Below are 18,410 nucleotides of genomic sequence, written 5' to 3'. Positions count from 1 at the left end.
CAGTAATCTGCATTGTTGTATTGTTTTGTTTTTTTACAGATTATTTTTGGGGCGTTTTATGCCTTTATTTGATAGTGATAGTGGAGAGAGACAGGAAATGTGGGGAAAGAGAGTATGGAAATCGAACCAGGGACTCGCTGCTGAGGATAGCCACTCGGCTCTCACATCTTATTATTACAAGTACTTAATGTTGTACTACTCACTTCATTCATCAGCTGCACTACTTTTTGTTAGCCCCATCCTTGCTCTCTATTATTTTACAGTCAACGTCTAACCTTTTTGCAATAGCTGCTCCTTAAATGTATCAGTCAGTTGTCTTCCTTTCACCTGCCCTTCAACCTCCATGTCCTGTCCTCCCCATCTATTCCCCACTCTCCTCCTCCTCCTCCTCCTCCTCCTCCTCCTCCTCCTCCTCCTCCTCTTCCTCCACTGTGGATGTTCTCCAGATGCTGAAGTCATTCATTAACTTTAACCCACCTCCCCTCTGCTCTGCTAGAGGCCCACAGTAAGCTGTGACTGAGTGTTATGGGGGGGTCTGATAGTGGCAAGCAATGGAGCGGACAAGTTATTACAGGACAGGCAAATAGAGGCCCGATGAAGCATGAAAACCTCCCTTCCCCAAAGCGCCACTCAAACATACACACACACACACACTGAGAGAGATACAGACAGACAGACAGAGAGACAGAAGGACACAGTTGGAGACAGACACAGGCTAACACAAATATACAGGCTCTCCTCTATGAAACCATGAAGACATAAAGAAGTTCTTAATAAGAAAAGAAGACAGGCAGGCTTATAGAGACACACACACACACACACACACACACACACACACACACACATACACACAGCCTGTCCATTAATGCCTTCTCTCTCTGTGCATGCTAACGAGAACAGACATATAGTACATGACGGGGCACAGCAACAGGAACAGGGTGACAGCACGGGACATGAATATTAATACCGGGATGCCAAAGGGATCTGGAACAGTCTCGACGCAGAGCAGTTAACATGCTTTGCTTCCCAGTGTGGCTTGGCAGGGCGGCTTTCAATCAATCAATCTTTTATGTCCCACTAGGGGGACGTTTGTTGGCAGGGAGGGTTTGTAAAAACAATATCACAGAACAGAGGACAATGAGGGTGATCACACGCTAAAGTAAAGGGTTCAGACCCTAAGAGAGAGAGGGAGAGAGAGAGATGAAAACGCGTATTTAGAGAATAAATAGTCCTAAAAACTCTACAACCAGCGTCTAATTTTCTTAAATCCAAGAGCGAGTTGAGAGCTCTTGCGCTCTTGTTTAAAATGCAGGCAGCCTGAAATGATTGCATGAAGGCAGTTGCTCTAAAGGCTTTGGCAGGTCAGAGTGATAAAAAGTGTTTAATTTGCTGCAAAAACATTGTGTCAAGCAGCAAACTAATGAAAAATCCAACATCCTTTCATTGAGGACAATGGACCTGTACAGACTTTGGTATAACATGCAGTGAGAACATCAAGTGTTTCCAGGTTGCTGTTAGATGAAATACACCTTGGTGTTTCACAGTTTCTTAGCCAGGATGCCTGTATCAAAAGCTATTTATCAGTGTTGCCCGGGTGGATATGTCTCGTCTGTAAGGTACAGCACACAAACAAACATCATAAATCTCAAGTGCAATAGTGAAAACATGTGAGCTGGGATGGGAGGTGAGGCACGGACGGCGTTTATGCTCTGGAATTAAAGTTTGATCTTTATCTGGATGTCTTATCTAGATAAAGAAGGTTGTATGTTAATGGAAGGTGCTAATCCACACTAACACTATCAGCATGTGGCTGAATCAGCCAGACCACCTCTGGAGTTAATCGGGCTTGCAGAGTAATTGGATGGCGTTGGACAATGTCTGCTCATCAAAATCAATATCCCGAATACCATTTTTTGGGCTTCAAAGCTTCGGTGAGAAATATTCAAAGGTATTCAAAGCTTAAGGACGGTGCTGCTGCCGCACTACTGTACACACACACAAACAGTGATATCCGTCTGAGAATAACTAATAATAGTTAATGTTGAATATGGATAATTTTCATCCATCCATCCATCTTCAACCGCTTATCCGGGATCGGGTCGCGGGGGCAACAGCTCCAGCAGGGGACCCCAAACTTCCCTTTCCCGGGCCACATTAACCAGCTCTGACTGGGGGATCCCGAGGCGTTCCCAGGCCAGAGTAGAGATATAATCTCTCCATCTAGTCCTGGGTCTTCCCCGTGGTCTCCTCCCAGCTGGTCGTGCCTGGAACACCTCCCAAGGGAGGCGCCCAGGAGACATCCGTGCTAGATGCCCGAACCACCTCAACTGGCTCCTTTCGACGCAAAGGAGCAAGGACTCTACTCCGAGTTCCTCACGGATGACTGAGCTTCTTACCCTATCTCTAAGGGAGACGCCAGCCACCCTCCTGAGGAAACCCATTTCGGCCGCTTGCACCCGCGACCTCGTTCTTTCGGTCATGACCCAACCCTCATGACCATAGGTGAGAGTAGGAACGAAGATTGACTGGTAGATCGAGAGCTTTGCCTTCCGGCTCAGCTCTCTTTTCGTCACAACGGTGCGGTAAAGCGAATGCAATACCGCCCCTGCTGCTCCGATTCTCCGACCAATCTCACGTTCCATCGTCCCCTCACTCGCGAACAAGACCCCGAGATACTTAAACTCCTTCACTTGGGGTAAGGACTCATTCCCTACCCGGAGTAGGCAAACCACCGGTTTCCTGCTGAGAACCATGGCCTCAGATTTAGAGGTGCTGATTCTCATCCCGACTGCGTCACACTCGGCTGCGAACCGATCCAGTGAGTGCTGGAGGTCGCAGACCGATGATGCCAACAGGACCACATCATCTGCAAAAAGCAGCGATGAGATCCTCAGCACACCGATCTGCAAATAATTTTGTGGGATTATTCCTTATTTCATATTTTGGGATTTATATATTATAATAACATACTTAGATTTAAAAAAAAACGAAGCATTCGAATACTGATTTGGAGGTCTATTACCATGGCAACGGTTGAAGCTTCGAAGCTTTGAAGCATTCGGGTCAGCCCTACAATTCTCATCTCCAAAAGAAAACATTGAACCATTCTCAGTTGCTGCAAAACAGAATTGCTGTAAACAAACATGTGGTTTTTGGTTGCTTCCTGTAGAGACAAAAAGGTGCAGTAACCTCACCTCACCTCACCTGCAAGTTTTTTGTTAACTCCCCACCTACTCACCTACTTTGCATATTGGGTGCATACAAAATGTGACCAAAACGCAATGCAGGCAGAATGCAGACAATTGCTCGGAGTAAATACGGCGGCGTGGTTGTGTTATATTCCAGATGCAGACGTAAATTTTAATAGCATGCGCAAATTGGGTCAAAAAGATGGTAAAAGCGGTATAGTTTCAGTTTTATATTCCTTTTTAGCAACGTTTATTACAGCCATAGCCACCACAGTCAAGTTTAAGAGTTTGTTTTTCACCCTTCAGACTCTGCTGGTAGTGCAGTCTGAAGAGAGTAAAGGCACGAGTGCACCAAACAACCCACAAGTTGCTGTTTGTAGTTTCCCCCCCTCAATTTTTTTCAGATTTCTCCACCATGTGGCATGGGTTTAGTTAGCTCACTCTGGACCAGGATGAAAGGATTTCTGGGATTTTGTTTGTATTGCCGTTTTTTGCTCGCATGAGCATCTGAGAGCAGTATGTGTGTGCATGTGTGGGTGTGTTTGAACTTTTTTTCCTGATAAACTTACTGTATGGTGGCATGCTTGCGAATGTACGTGCCTGGTTGGCGTGCACGCTGTATATGGGGACTCTATGGTAATTGCACGTGCGTGCGTTTGTTTGAGGGTGTTTGAAGCCAGATGGCATGTCCCCCCCAACAGACCCCTCAACCCAACGCACGCCCTCCCCCAGTTCTGGATGCCCGCCCAATACTAACGGATGAAGTGTGAATGTGTGTGTGAGTACATGTGTGCGTGCTGCCAAGTAAACATGAGAGCTGTCTGCCCCCTAGTGGTTTCATCATTCTCTTCTCTTCTCTTCTCTTCTCTTCTCTTCTCTTCTCTTCTCTTCTCTTCTCTTCTCTTCTCTTCTCTTCTCTTCTCTTCTCTTCTCTTCTCTTCTCTTCTCTTCTCTTCTCTTCTCTTCTCTTCTCTTCTCCTCTCCTCTCCTCTCCTCTCCTCTCCTCTCCTCCTCTCCTCTCCTCTCCTCTCCTGTCCTCTCTTCTCCTCTCTTCATACTGGACTTAATGTGCTGTCACTGCTTCTGCACCTCATTTTATCACCCTGTGGTTGTGGGCGTAACTGTGGCAACAGAGCTGCCAAATGAACCAGAAGCCCCCACACCTGTAATTAGCGTCAGACAAAGTGACTCTGCAATAAGGGAAAGCACCGCTGTGACCAAGCTCAATCAGCTGAAGACAGCCGTACTCGACACGTAGCTGCAAACCCTGGAATGCTGAGAGGAAGAATTTTTTTTTTTCCACCCCCAACGCTTTGGACTCTTTTAAAAGATGGCACTTTGTGAATGTGAAATGAGTCTTCAGTGCATAGGGAAAGTACAGCACATCTGTGCAGGCCCTATCTTTTCCCTCAGGAATGAGCCAGAGGGGGGGAATATCTCCATTCCCTTTATTCAGAAGCGTTTTAAGTGTGGCAATTAAGATATGTGGAGTCTTTTATTAGCCCGATTTCTTTTCATTTTATTTTGCTCATTCATCTTTGGCTGAACGTATCCTGACAGTTGTTAGTTAGCATATTCAGTGGCAGGTAGCCAATCGGGATAAAGGAATTTTGCTCCATTAAAAAGAAAGAGCTTGTATCTCAGCAACCCAACGACATGTCTGCTGTTGATCTGCAGCATAGTTTGATTAAAGACGGACAAAGGAGTGCTCCAGAGCTTGTTTTAATCACTGCATGCTCAATAGCCTATTGTGCACTAACATCGGCCCTCACTGTGCTTCAGTAGCTGCATACAAGCCCACAATGTGTGAGTGTGTGTACCGATATTCTCATCTTGTTCAGTAGCACCTCTCAATGGATGGAAGAAATATTTTGATTTGAAAGCTTATTACTCATGGGCTGTGCTATAGTATAACGTAAATCTTGGGGTTGTTTTTAGAAGGTGGTGTCCCACAGTAATACTGTATCTACCACCAGTAAAACACACAGACACACAAATATATGGGTGCAAATGGTTGTGCTCTTAGACAATAATTTAGATTGTATCATGTGGACAGTATCATGATATACTATATATATGATTTCATTGTTTTTTAATTGATTCATTTGAAAAAGATGCTATTTATATGGAGCTAAAAGTATCTGAATTTTTCAAGCCAATATCAATATAAATGTTTAAAGGTAGGCTACAGTGTGTAGGATTTGGCGGCAATCTAGTGGTGTGGTTGCAGATTGCAACCAACTGAGTACCCCTCCGCGCACTCCTCCCTTTCCAAGACTTCGGTAATGTGAGCTATCGAGTTCAAAACTGTGGTGACGCTTTTCGCCTCGCTCAGAGGTCATCCTCACCATAATAACACTACTTTAGGAGCAACGGAAGTCAGACGGCAGCTGGCGGTAACACGATTTTGCACTTTGCGGCTCACATCACCGCAGTTTCAGAAGCGTGTTGGAGAACTACGGTGGCCTTCAGGTAACGTAAAAGCGTGAAAGGCTCTCTCTAGAGCCAGTGTTTGGTTTGTCCGTTCTGGGCTACTGTAGAAACATGGCTGACTCTGTGAAGAGGACCCGCTCCTTATGAAGATTTGAAGGGCTCATTCTAAGCTAACGAAAACACGATTCTTAGCTTCAGGTAATTATACAGTAATGAAAACATAGTTTGAAATATTATGTCCCATTTCTGATAATAGAACCACAAAATGTTGCACACTGTTCCTTTAAGAGTTAGAAATATAAACTGATAATGATATAGTTTTGTGCCATTAGTGTATACCATTAGTGTATACCATAACAAAACACAAGTGAACTATATTGATAAGGATCCCTTAAATGTGGTTATGTAAAGAAGACACAATGTAATCCTGTGTTATTTATCTCTCGTTATCTGCTAAATATGGGTCCAAAATATTTTTTTTGTATTTTATATTTCAAAATCCCTCTCTTCTCTTCCTGTAAAACATTAAAATATTTTTGCTGACTGATTGTGAACTTGGGGTAGTATAAGTTTAATCAATCAGATGTGATTTGGGGCAACCCCACTTATTATACGAAGGTCGTCTTGTAGAAGGTAACCCACAAGTTGGGAAACTCTTGCGAGATGGTTAAGGTTAGGCATTGACCTCGAATAGTTACGGTTAGGATAGGTCGTCGGGTAACGAGTCTCGCAAGAGTTTTGCAAATATTTCCTTTCAGACACAACCTTATACAAAACCACATTTGACTGTTGGTTGACCCTTATTGGTTGTTGTGGCTAGCCGAGTGACATCATAGGAAGTGTGTTTGGATCTCAGTCGGCAAAAACTTTTAAAAATAATTCTGTATCTCACCGTATCTCAATATTGCACTGTATTCGCTCAGCCACGCCTACTTTTGAGTGGTCTAATAAACTCGGAAGGATTTAAATCCCTCTTGGAACAATGCCCGTTTCACTTGGAAATATGCCACATTACATTACTGAAGATTAAGACGCTCTCACTTCCATTTCACTGTGACAGTAAGACAAAGACACTGTATGTACACATCTGGACATTTTAGAGTTGAAAGATAACGTTGTCTTTGCTTTTTGATGGGTAAGCTAAAAATAGGCCATTCCAATATATAGTATGAGCCCACTGAGTCAAGCCTGAGTCCCTGACAATGCCAGGACTAGATTTCACACAAAAGAAGAATAAAGGAAACTGTCAAAGAAAATGAGGCTTGTTAGCCAGGTTTAGAAAGGAAAGATGTACAATAGAAGAGAGCAACACTAAAAGAGATCCAGCCAAAAAGAGTACGTTCCTGGTACTGAAGGGATCCAGCAGGGGGTCTGTGTGACTCTGTCTCTTATAATAGATTTAAGGCTGGTTTGGAGCAGCGTGTGTGGAGTTCAATTTTCTTAGTCTGCGGTAGAGGAGATTAGATGAAAAAACACTATATGCCCATCTCTCCTCCCTCTCCTCCCTCTCCTTTTGGACATGTCCACATCAGTTTCTAGCTCTGTCCTCTTAAAGCTCCTCTCCTCTCTGTCCACTGTTGTGCTGTCGGTGACCTCACCATGTCCCTATAATTCTTTCTTCTCATGCAGGGGTAATAAGATTGATGCGGGCGTGGGATAATGAAATGCAAAAAAAGAGAGAGTGGTAGACTATTGGAGAGAGAAGAGGCAGTGGAAGAAGGAACAAGGCTGGAGAGTGTAAAAGGGAAAAGAAGAGAAAGTGGAGTAAGATTGAAAATCGAGATTCAACAGGTTTTTGCCGTTGATAAGCATTCCATGGAGTGCCTAATCCAGGCTGAGTACAGTTGTTGTATATCATAACAGCGAGGTACATGTCATCTCCATGACAGTAAATTACCAACGAGAAGAGTATAGAGCGGAATAGCGGGTACAGAGGAGAGGAGGGAGAAATGGAAAGCAGGGGGAGGAAGAGGGGGAAACAAAAGGCACAGGAGTGGTGAAGAGGAGGATGGGAGGGGAGGGGAGAGATGTGGGGAGAAGGCACTCTGATGTAATTAAAGTGGCTGAGTTGAGAGGCTGCACCTTGCCCCCCCCTCCCCAAGCCCCCACATATGGAAGGTTTATGAGTTTATGAATAGAGTATAGAAGCACTGTTAGAGGTGCCAATGTCACGGGAGAGCTGCAGAGTGAGGTTATTTATGTTGAACACAAGTACATCTACTATATGCAGCAACTATTAAACATGCAGCTCCACTCAGAAATTCTCTCCAACATGTTCCTGAGGTTAGGTTTACACCCTCGAGATGAAATTCCAGATGATGAATAATGAAAAAAGCTGATTTGTTAAACCATTTATCTATTACTTTTAGTTATTTCAACCATTACCATTAGTCGAGCTTTATAAAGCTTATATCCATTACTTTTAGCTATCTATTTCAACTATTTACAGGGCTGCACATTAACCGTGAGACTTACCGTCATGCAATGAAAAACAAGTTTACATCTGATAACTTATATAAAGCTACCAGTGTCTGAACTGGACCAAAAAAGGAGCCAGTACCCTAATTCAGCAGGTGCATGACATCATCATCAAGTGTTTTGGATATATTCATATTTATAAGTATATATTGGTAATATATCCCACTTGATGTATTTTTGTATGCATTTCATTGCATACATTATGCCTACAGTACATAAAACATGCATTTACACAGTTTGTTAATATATATTTGGTTAACAAAAATGTATTGATACAAATTAAATTGTACACAAATTTATTTAAGCAAAGCGATATTTGCGATTTCTTTTTAATCTAATTTTAGGAAAACTATCATAGTATAAAGAACACACCACCATATGCATAAAATCTGAGTAAAAAAGCTTACTTTTTTTTAATGCAATCACAAAAGTGGGATCTGCATTTGTATTTATCACAGTCCTGTAACATCCAACATCATAACACTACTTTGAAAGGGCACATACACCGAGAGGGCGCATCTCTTTGCCAATTAAAAAACGTATTGACTGAGTTCATCTTTGCATGTAAACTATTAAATGAAAATCAATACAGTGTTTTCAAGAATCGATACAGTATCACAAAACATAATATCACAATATTAATTATTTCGATATTTTCTTACACCCCTAATGAGAAAGAATATCAAAGGCATTTTCAGCATTAAGCTAGCTATGTGTTTACACAGAGACGCAGTTACACACAGGTGTTTAGGGATGCGCACCTAGACTCACCAGGAGGTGGCGGTACGCAAAAAGAAGTAAGTGTACTCATGGAGCAAAGCAAGCAGCTGACAAATCTGCTTGCTTGCCTATACCTTGACAACTGCAAAAGTACCCTATGGCGTACAAGTACCCCTGGTTGAGAAATCACTGATCTACTTCAACTTGTATCCTGACTGACAGCAGGCCATGCAGCGGATCTTTAGCATTCCAGTTGTTGTTGTTGTGTCACACAAGACATGTATGAAGCTAAATAAGCTAAAAAGACTTCACCCCTTGTGCGGTCAACAGTGTCCAAGCACTTCCGACAGCACATATGTAGCCTACTTTAGCCTTTCAAGTCAAGTTTGACGAGACAGGAAAGCCTCTAGTGAACTTTGATGTTCAGCTTTGATCATGACAGTTACATCAAATGAATTTGGTACAAAGTAGCACCGTCAGAGATGCTAGCAGGACCAGGCAATAGGCTACTCTATATGTAGTGTGAGCACACCATCACGAGAGATTTGGGTGACGGTAAAAGTTTGAAAACCAGTCAAACACAACGAAGGTAAGTTTCTTAAACACAATATATGTCAGTCAGAACGTTACTGATTGGCAATACGTACAGGATTTTTTCATCCATACAATTTAAATAGAATGGTTTAATCATGAGTGTGTGGCTTTTCCCTTGTTCCTTTGATGTACCTTAAACACATCTCAGCTATCCAGGACTTTGATGTGCGAATCCATACTTCACAGAAATGAAATTTCCTTCCTTCAAAGGACATACAGTGTGAATGATACGTCCGTACGGTATGATTAGGACTCTTTTCTTTTTAATCTGAATCACCATCGTTATTGTGCGACCCCCCCCCCCCCCCCCCTCCCCCTCACCTATCTTTGAATATGGTGATCACACCTTTCTTTGTACCGTAACTACAACTAACAGCTCAAAATGGGCTGAACACCGAATGCGGAGCTCAATCACACTCACAGCGGGGAAGGGGTGCAGACACACACACACAGGACCTCTCGCCTCTGACAGAAAAGAAGCTTGCTTCAGTCTCTTTTTCATTTTCTCTCTGTCTTTTCATCTCCTGTGTGATTTGAAGCAGCCTTTCACAGCCTCTATCGCTAATGTACCGAATAGGCTCCCATTGTTAATGTTACTGCATTATGAGTTCCTTTTGTGTGTGTTTCTCTCTGCTCCCGGAGGACTGCACTGAAACCTGATAGGCGGCAATGGGTGGCAGCGGTGGGATCTCTTTATTTGTGCTTTCTTTTTACTAGGTAATTATGGAAATAATTCTTCTTTGTTTTGGCCTTTCTCTGCTGAGAGTCCAGTTCATAATTAATTGGTAGCGTGAAAGACTGGCCAATTTTAAATCACAAGGGAGGGGTCGAGGGGGCTTGTTTTATTGGCTGGTGGCTGGTTGGGGCAGCGGGCGGGTGGAGCATCTGAATTAGATTAGATTTAATTAAGGCATGGGGCCTCCGACTACACACTGGTACATAAATAGGCTGTATGCCAGGCTGGTCGTTGTTGGGAATTCAACAGCATGTGTGCACACACACTCTCACACACACACTGCTGAAGACTCCCTCAGGCCTTCAAGGTCAGGTAGACAGAGGAAACATGCAGCATGGTGTCTGGAAGAATGAGAAAACAAGCTCAAAAGAACTCCTCCTCTAATGATAGCTTGTTGCTTTGTCAACACAAATGGTCTGACTAATACTGGGCTTTGATAGTCTCTCCAACCCCCAGCACCTTTCACTTAAAGGAGTAGTTTGTCATTTTGGGAAATACACTCACTCGCTGCTGAGAGTTATAGACAAGAAGATTGGTACCACTCTCGTATCTGTCAGTTAAACATGAAGCCAGCAGCCGCTTAGCTTAGCTTAGCATAAAGACTGGAAACAGGGGGAAATAGCTAGCCTCCATCTGTCAGAAGCTAACAGAACCACTTAAGTGCACCTCTAAAGCTCACTTATTAAAACATTATGTCTCGTCTGTTTAATCTGCACAGAAAACTGAAATATCAAAAGGACACATTGCAGTGTTACAGGGGATGTGTGCCAGACGATTTCTGGAGGCGCAGTCACTTCCTGGAGTTTTGCCGTCGTCGTAAGGTTTCCAGGCAACCGGCAGGGATTCCAGGAAGTCACTGTAGCCCGGCCAAGAAATAGTCTGTAACCCAGATGAAGGTGAAACGTCAACTTTAAATTGAAGTATTAAAGAAACATAGCCAGGCTGCTTCCATATGTCCTGTTTTTCAGTCGGTGTGCTAAGCTAAGCCAGCCGGCTGCTGTCTGTAACGTCATATTTACTGTGCAGAGTGGTGAGTGGTTTCTCTGCAAGAGAGTGTATTTCCCAAAATGTGGAACTATTCTTTTACGTACACATTGTGACCTCTATCAATGCAGGATTTGAATTCCAGCGCATATGAAGATATATTACATAATCTACTTGGAATCAGAAAGTTCCCTTTAGTCGGCGTAGCTTTGTAAATCACACCTACAGGGTCTGAAATTAGCACCCACCACCAACAAAATGCAGGTAAATTGTTGGCAGTGGCGGATAAAATCGTCAGGACATCCTCCACTTTGGCAGACAAATGCCAGGGATTGGAACAGAGAATCAGTTTCCTAGTTGTCCAATTCCTTGGCATGTCATGCCTCCGTGACTATTGATTCCTCTTCAGTGCTTTCCAACAGTTACGCATGCACAATGACGCATACGCACGCTGTATCATGTTTCAGTTTGTTTGGGACAACAACATTGCGGAGAGAAAAAAAAACGCTTAAAAGCACCCTATTTGTTCCCTGATAATGCGACACTGTGAACAACAAATCTGTGTTGAAATCAGCAGGAGGAGAGTTAGTAACGTTACCTGTTAGGAGCCAGTGGGCACTACAGACCTGCTTTGTTAAATAACAGGCTACTGGTGTTAACGGAGGTGCCATTACATTATTAGGTGTTCAAGCTCTGCTCAGTAAAAATAACTATTGAGCAAATGTAGATTACAACGTTATCATGGTGTGTTCAAATGTAATTTCGTAAAATTAAGTTTTTGGCAAGAACCTTGAATAACTACAGTTGTTTGAAGGAGATGTTTTCACAGCAATGTAAAATACATATTGGAGAAGGAATTATGAACTGTTTAACTGCTAGCTCTAAGCAGCTTATAATACATAATTAAAACTACTAATGCCAAGATTTTTTTTAATCAAAGCAAATATTTAATATAATCATAAATATTTGAATTGTGTTCATGCAAATAACCACTATAGATGACAATAACAATGTACAGTACAGTCCTCCCATCCCCCAAAAATAGGGCTCTTCGGAAGCTATGGTGTAATTTGAACACTGTAATTTACCATGTATATGTTTTTTATTTAAAATATATCGGACATTGAAGGACATCAGATCTAAAATGTTATTCCTTCATTTGTGGCAGACAAAAAAATACACTTGCTTGCCACAGTGGCGGTCAGTTAAAAAGTTAATTTCAGTCCCTGCACACCGATAACTCACCAAAACAGGGTCACACTGGTTGACTTTTTGTGGAGCTCTGCACATCTCGTTTCGTTTCGTTTCTTTCACCCTGTAGCTCTAGCTTGTACATGTTGGGGGGAATCTCTACCCTGTGCTAAACACAATATCCCCCAAGAGCCTGTAAGTCTATGTAAGCCTGGAATACTTCAAAAAGCTCCAAAAGGTCTTGCCTGCTTTGCAGTTTCCGGGGATCTAATCCTTACAGATGGAATCATTTTCGGACTATTGATTCAACCTCGAGATATCTGGCAATGGTCACTTCCTGGCAAGCTTTATGGGCAATATCCTCAGCATGATGTCTAGTGGACAGAGATGTGAGTCGTTTAAAGTGTATATTAGGCGTTAATACACACTGTTAAGCAGCAACACACAATCCTCGAAGACAGAGCATAGACAGTACTCCAAAGGGTGTTTTGAACTTTTAAGAGGCACACAGAGGTTTGATGTTTACAGCCCCCTGAGGCATTAGTGTAATTTGAACTGAAACAGCAACTGTAAAAGACTTTTATGTAGCTCATTCCTCATTAGCACAGCCCATACTGCAGCTCCGTAATAAATAGGATTCCTTCCACTCTCCCTCCCTCTCTCCTTAGTTCAACAGTACTGTCTGCCGGTAAGCAGCAGAAACACCATTTACATGAGCCTCACCCCGAGTGCCTGATTGAAATTCTCACGCTGTAATATCAGTCAGCGGAAATGTTTAAGTGCTATTCCCTCATCCCATCTGGAATAATAAGCTGCAGTGCTCTCTGGCATTACAGTACTCCCTTTCCTCATTTCAGGCAGCGAGTTGGCTGCTCTGCGTTTCTCACCACCGGCCACGCGAACGTTAAGTCGCCTGGATTCCTAGGTAGTTCGCAGACTGCCTGTTTCCCTGCGACAAACATGGTAATGCGTGACGGCCTCTGGTGCCTTCTCTCATCCTAAACGCCGAGCAACTCAAGTCGTGTTTTATCGAAACTTGCTGTGAGCTGTTTTGTCCTCACAAAGAATTATTTAGCCTCTCTGTTCTTTCTCTTTCTTCATAATAAGGAGTGAGGTCTCTTGCTTGTGAACTGTGGGCTCAAACTAGCCTCTGCACTGAACACGCCGCTGCTCCATTTGTTCTCCTCGTCTCTGGAAGCTCTCGGGGAGAGTGACTGCTGTTATGCTTATTATGTAGTGCTCTCATCTCATCTCCAAGAGAGGCTGCCTCTATTGAATCACACAGAATGAACCTGAAAACAATTTACTGCTTGATATTCATGCCCGTCTCCCTCACTCCCTTCTTTATTCCCCGAGCCGTGCAACGCCACCACTCATCCTCCTGTTTCCTCAACCACCTATTCCCTTAAATTGTTTCCCTCTCCATTCCCCTCTTTGTCGTCCTCGCCACCACTCATCCTCCTACATCATCCACCCTCAATTTGCTCTCCTCTCCCCCACAGAAGCTCCGGGGCAGGACTTTGTGACACTGGACTATCGCCTGCGCTACTACCCCAGCATCACCTACGCCGTCATCGGCAGCGCCGTTATCTTCGTCCTGGTGGTGGCGTTGCTGGCCTTGGTGCTCCATCACCAGAGGAAGCGGAGCGTCCTGCTGCCCAGAGGCGTGAGAGGGAGCTCGCACCACCACCACCACCACCAGCCCCTGCTGCTGTCCCGGCTGGTCATTTTGGACCGGGGCCACGTCCATCCCGGCGGTCCAGGTCTCTCCCCCGGGTCCCCCACTGCAGCGGGCCAGTACAGCTCAACTCCTCAGGCACTGCAGCTGCTGTCTGGGACCCTTTACCCCTCCGGACTCTCCATGGACTCACCTCCATCCTACTCACAAGCTGTTCTGGATGTCAGGTGAAAGAAATACTGATTCTAACAGCTGTACGGTAGTTTATAAATCATTTGGCTGTATCCGTAGAGCTAGCTTTGCACTGTAAGCCACGAATAAAGCAGAAATACTGGCGCTAAAAGTTGTCTCTCTAGCCAAGTATAATCTAATTTAGTGTATAATTTTAATACAACGTATTAAAACTGTAATTTAATTTGCTTTTAAGCCCATTTTCTCTCATGTAGTTAATTTTCATACACAGACTAAATCTGTAGTAAAGGATGCAATCAGAGATATCCGTACACATCTGTCTCAGTGGTGCTCTTATGGGATTTTGCATTTAAACCTGCAGTAGGCAGAATGTTTTTTGGCATCATTGGGCAAAAATTCCATAATAACCTTTCAGCATATTGTAATTTAAGTGTTCTGAGAGAAAACTAGACTCCTGTACTTCCTCATGGCTCTGTTTTCAGGCTTTCAGGAATCTAGTCCGTGACAGGAGACTTTGGCCAACCACAGGTCATTTCAGAGAGAGAGTGTTCCTATTGGCTGTTCATTCAACGGAGGTAGCTCTCAAACTCCGATCAAACAGTCAAACAAGGCAGTGCTGATCAAATATGAATCAATATTCTGTTACTGTAATGCCTATTTCTCTCCTCAGATGTTTTCCGAAACATCTTGTAGTGTACTGTTTAGTTGTAAAATGTGAAAGTTTGCTCCGGCTGGTGGGCGGTGCTTGGTATTTCCTCAACTGATCTCAACATGGCTTCCGGGTCACAACCTTCGGTTTGTGAAATCTTACAGATGTCATTAGGAGCACCGGAGGACACAGAGGAACATGATTTTTTTTTTTTCAGATTACCTGTCTCATGCACTACTGTCAGGATATTGTGACCGTTTTATAAAAATAACTTTTTTTTAATCATATTTGCTCCATTTCTACCCACTGCTGCTTTAATGCACAATCAATTAACCCTCTACTCTACTAGTTACTCATTTACTATTATATATTATTTATTTAATTATATACAATAAATGATTATACAGAGGATTGCTACTGTTTAAAATACACACAGAAATGTAGTGAACATTGATGTAGAGAATGATATTCTGACATCACTTCACTACCAGCTTCAGAATGATTGAAGGGGTGTACATCTTTAGTCTTTGCTAGCTGCTGGTCCCAGTGAAAATAATAAAAAATCATAGTACAGTCCTTATGTAATAGCTCATGGCCCTGACATCACATTCTTCCTCTCTCTGTTTCTTCTGTTTTTTCCCCCTAGTCGGCCTCCCTGGTTTGATCTCCCTCCTCCCCCATACCTCTCAGATGGGGAACTTCCATCAGATGGCGAGCTGCCTCAATACGAGGGCCCACAAGACCCTTTGAGTCATCCCAGAGCACATCCCTCTGCACCCTCCACACCCAGAACTGTGCCCTCAGGCATGCAGCCGAGTTCGAGCTCCAGAGAGGAGTCGGACCAGCTGTAGCCTCGCTCTCTTGGTAGAACGAGTTAGAACTCTGCAGGACTGAAGGACCAGGCTGCAGGGCCACGAGGCCCAGGACAGTCCACAGCAAAGTCCTGCTGAGGAGAATCAACAAGGACTAAGAGACTGTAGACTAAACGGTGTCCTAAACTCATCGCCTACGCTTAGGCTTACTGAAGCACTGGACTAAGACGAGCTCATCCTGCTAGACGGCTCTTGTATGCTGGCTCCCCCTGCTGGGGTCACGGCTCCACTACACCTTAACCAGTTCCACCTCCATTCATTTCTCATCTGTTTCTTGGAGAAATACTGTGTAATGATACCCACCAGTGACCACAGCCTGCATCTGCAAAGAAGTAGGAGTTCCTTCATTATATCATACGTGATAGCAAAATGTGGCACCTGAAATGATCATTGTATAGTATAGACATGACAGAGCGGTGTAATTCTCACACTTTGGCAGCACTTGAGTCAAAGTCATGCACCATTTTGCAACCCTCCTAACTGTACTTCACATTTCACATCTACAATGTTATTTTTATTGTGTTCAAATACCTGAATGCTAGATAAATTCTGTACTGTTGAGGATCACTGCTACATTTGATGATTTACTGTACTTAGATCACTTTAGCAAATCACATGTTTCAATCAGCCTTATTCTTACTGAAGTTGATACACTTTTAAAAGTCAAAATGAAGACGATACAGTAGTGTAGTGTAATTTTGTAATAGTTTAACAGAAACACATACAGATGTGATGTACAAGAGCAGCTCAATCAGCGGTACTCAAAATGTGTTTTCTTTTTTTTAAGAGATGATGTGAACAATGACCTGATAATATGGCTACAGTGGACTGGTTGTAGTAAAAAAAATAACATTTTGTAACTTCGTCTAGTGGTGCTTCAAACTAAACCCATATTAGTGAAGTGTTTACGCTGAGAAAAATGGAAGAGAGATATCTAGATGAGCAGTGGAGGTCTTGCGCTTTTTTCACAATATTTTACACAATATTTCTTTTGGTTGAATTCAAGATAAAAAATGTGAAAAGGACCATTGAGATTTTTTTTAAATAATGCTGAGTAGAAATGCTTTATATACAAAAGTATATATCCTTACCAAGTGAGTTGCATACATCATTCCTCTAAGCAAAAGAATCACCTCTGTTGGCAAAGATAACTTTTTTATTACATTTCTGTTTGAAGACCAATCATGTTTTTATGTAGACACAAAAAAAAGAAATCAAAATGATTTTGTTGAGGCCTTATTGTGTGCCTGTTTGGCCCATAGTGCCTTTGCTTGTGATATGTTTGTGGATACAAATCGCCTATTTAGAACCTCTAAAAACAACGACAGCCTGGTAAGCTCACATGACAATGTACATTTAGGAATATCATCTCTTAGATAATTTTTTAATGTATATAACTATGTCATTCTGGAAAATCATCCTCAGTAGTATTAGACAATGACCATCAAATCCATATCTGAAGGATCTGTTTTTGTAAATTTACTATTGTCTTTTGACCTTTGTTCGTTCATTTCAAAGTGTTCAACACTGTACATACAAGATAGGGGAAGTAAAGAAATCTATTTAAAAGTAGAGTTGAAAGTGAGATGTGAATGTGTAAATGTAGTTGTGCTTTACATCTTTCTTTTCCTCCAGAGCCAGCAGTAAAGTGTGCAGGCACAAGAAAAACAATCAAACCAAAGATAATCATTATTAACCTTAACCCAAGGATATTACCCTCCAAAGCAATGATTATATGTGTCACAACAACTATTTGTACCTTTATTATATTAAAATGTACAAAGGTTTATTGAGTAAATCAGAATTCATGTTATTTGCTGTAAAACTGGAAAACATTTCTCAGGACAAAATTTATCCCAGTCTGTCTGTTCTGTTGTTTTTAATGTTGGTTTTGTTTTAAGGAATGTTTTTCCTATTTTTCTGATTTGATCTCATGAGGTTAGTTATTTACATATTTGTGACGTTGCCATCATGATCTTGTTATCCCTTGTATTCTGTACATTGAAAGTAATATAAAATTCTGACTCAGATCCTGTGTGTATGAGTCTTCCTGGAGATCTAATATTACATTTTCTCAGCAACTTAATATATTGTCAAAATGTTTATTGCAAAGTCTGGAGCTTTACCGCCAGCCTGTGCCCCAGACAGACACACCTTATATCACAGATCCTCAAATAATAAAGATTTAGTAGCAGGAATGCCATCTGAGTTTATACTGTGGACGGAGAGAATGAAACATTCTGTGGTGAAAGCATTCAGATCTCTTGCTTAAGAAAATTTACCATACCACAATGTAAACATACTCATACGTACTTAAACTCATGTATTTATGTATGAATCAATATGAATATCAAAATATGTATTTATTTTAAAACTAGAGCCTAGAGGCTTTTAAATACAAATTTGGCATAGACGGACATCTTTTACTTCTGGTAATATATTATAGTATGTTGGCACAGTTCAGGCCATCACATTGATTAAGAAACTTTGTAAAAAAACAAAGGTACAGCCAGAAAAATCGAGCCCACAGTGCATTAAAATGTTTTAGTGTAAAGAGTACTATACACAGCGACTGCAAATTCTCGCTAAACAAAGCTCAATGTTTATGAAAATAAATGACAACATTTTGAGGTCATGGTAGATGTAGTGCGGTACATTTCAGAATTTTATCTCAAAAACTGCATTTTGGACAATA

At 42.3% G+C, this 18,410-nt stretch overlaps 1 protein-coding gene across 2 annotated transcripts in view; it reads left to right on the top strand.

The window, feature by feature from the left end:
• The window catches only part of ldlrad3 (low density lipoprotein receptor class A domain containing 3), a 95,772-nt gene extending 78,027 nt beyond the window's left edge, over positions 1-17,745 (top strand). The window contains exons 5-6 of one of the 2 annotated variants that reach the window (XM_074632262.1): positions 13,827-14,229; positions 15,490-17,745. In XM_074632262.1, the coding sequence (XP_074488363.1) occupies positions 13,827-14,229; positions 15,490-15,694 (608 nt within the window). In that variant the 3' untranslated portion in view covers positions 15,695-17,745. The remainder of the gene's footprint in view (positions 1-13,826; positions 14,230-15,489) is intronic. The other variant, XM_074632261.1, reaches the window with a different exon arrangement.
• The last annotated feature ends 665 nt before the right edge of the window (positions 17,746-18,410 follow it).

The sequence above is a fragment of the Sebastes fasciatus genome, chromosome 4 (assembly GCF_043250625.1).
Source record: "Sebastes fasciatus isolate fSebFas1 chromosome 4, fSebFas1.pri, whole genome shotgun sequence".
NCBI lineage: Eukaryota > Metazoa > Chordata > Actinopteri > Perciformes > Sebastidae > Sebastes > Sebastes fasciatus.
The sequence above is the reverse complement of the archived record's forward strand: the minus strand, read 5'-3'. Positions and strand labels throughout refer to the sequence as shown.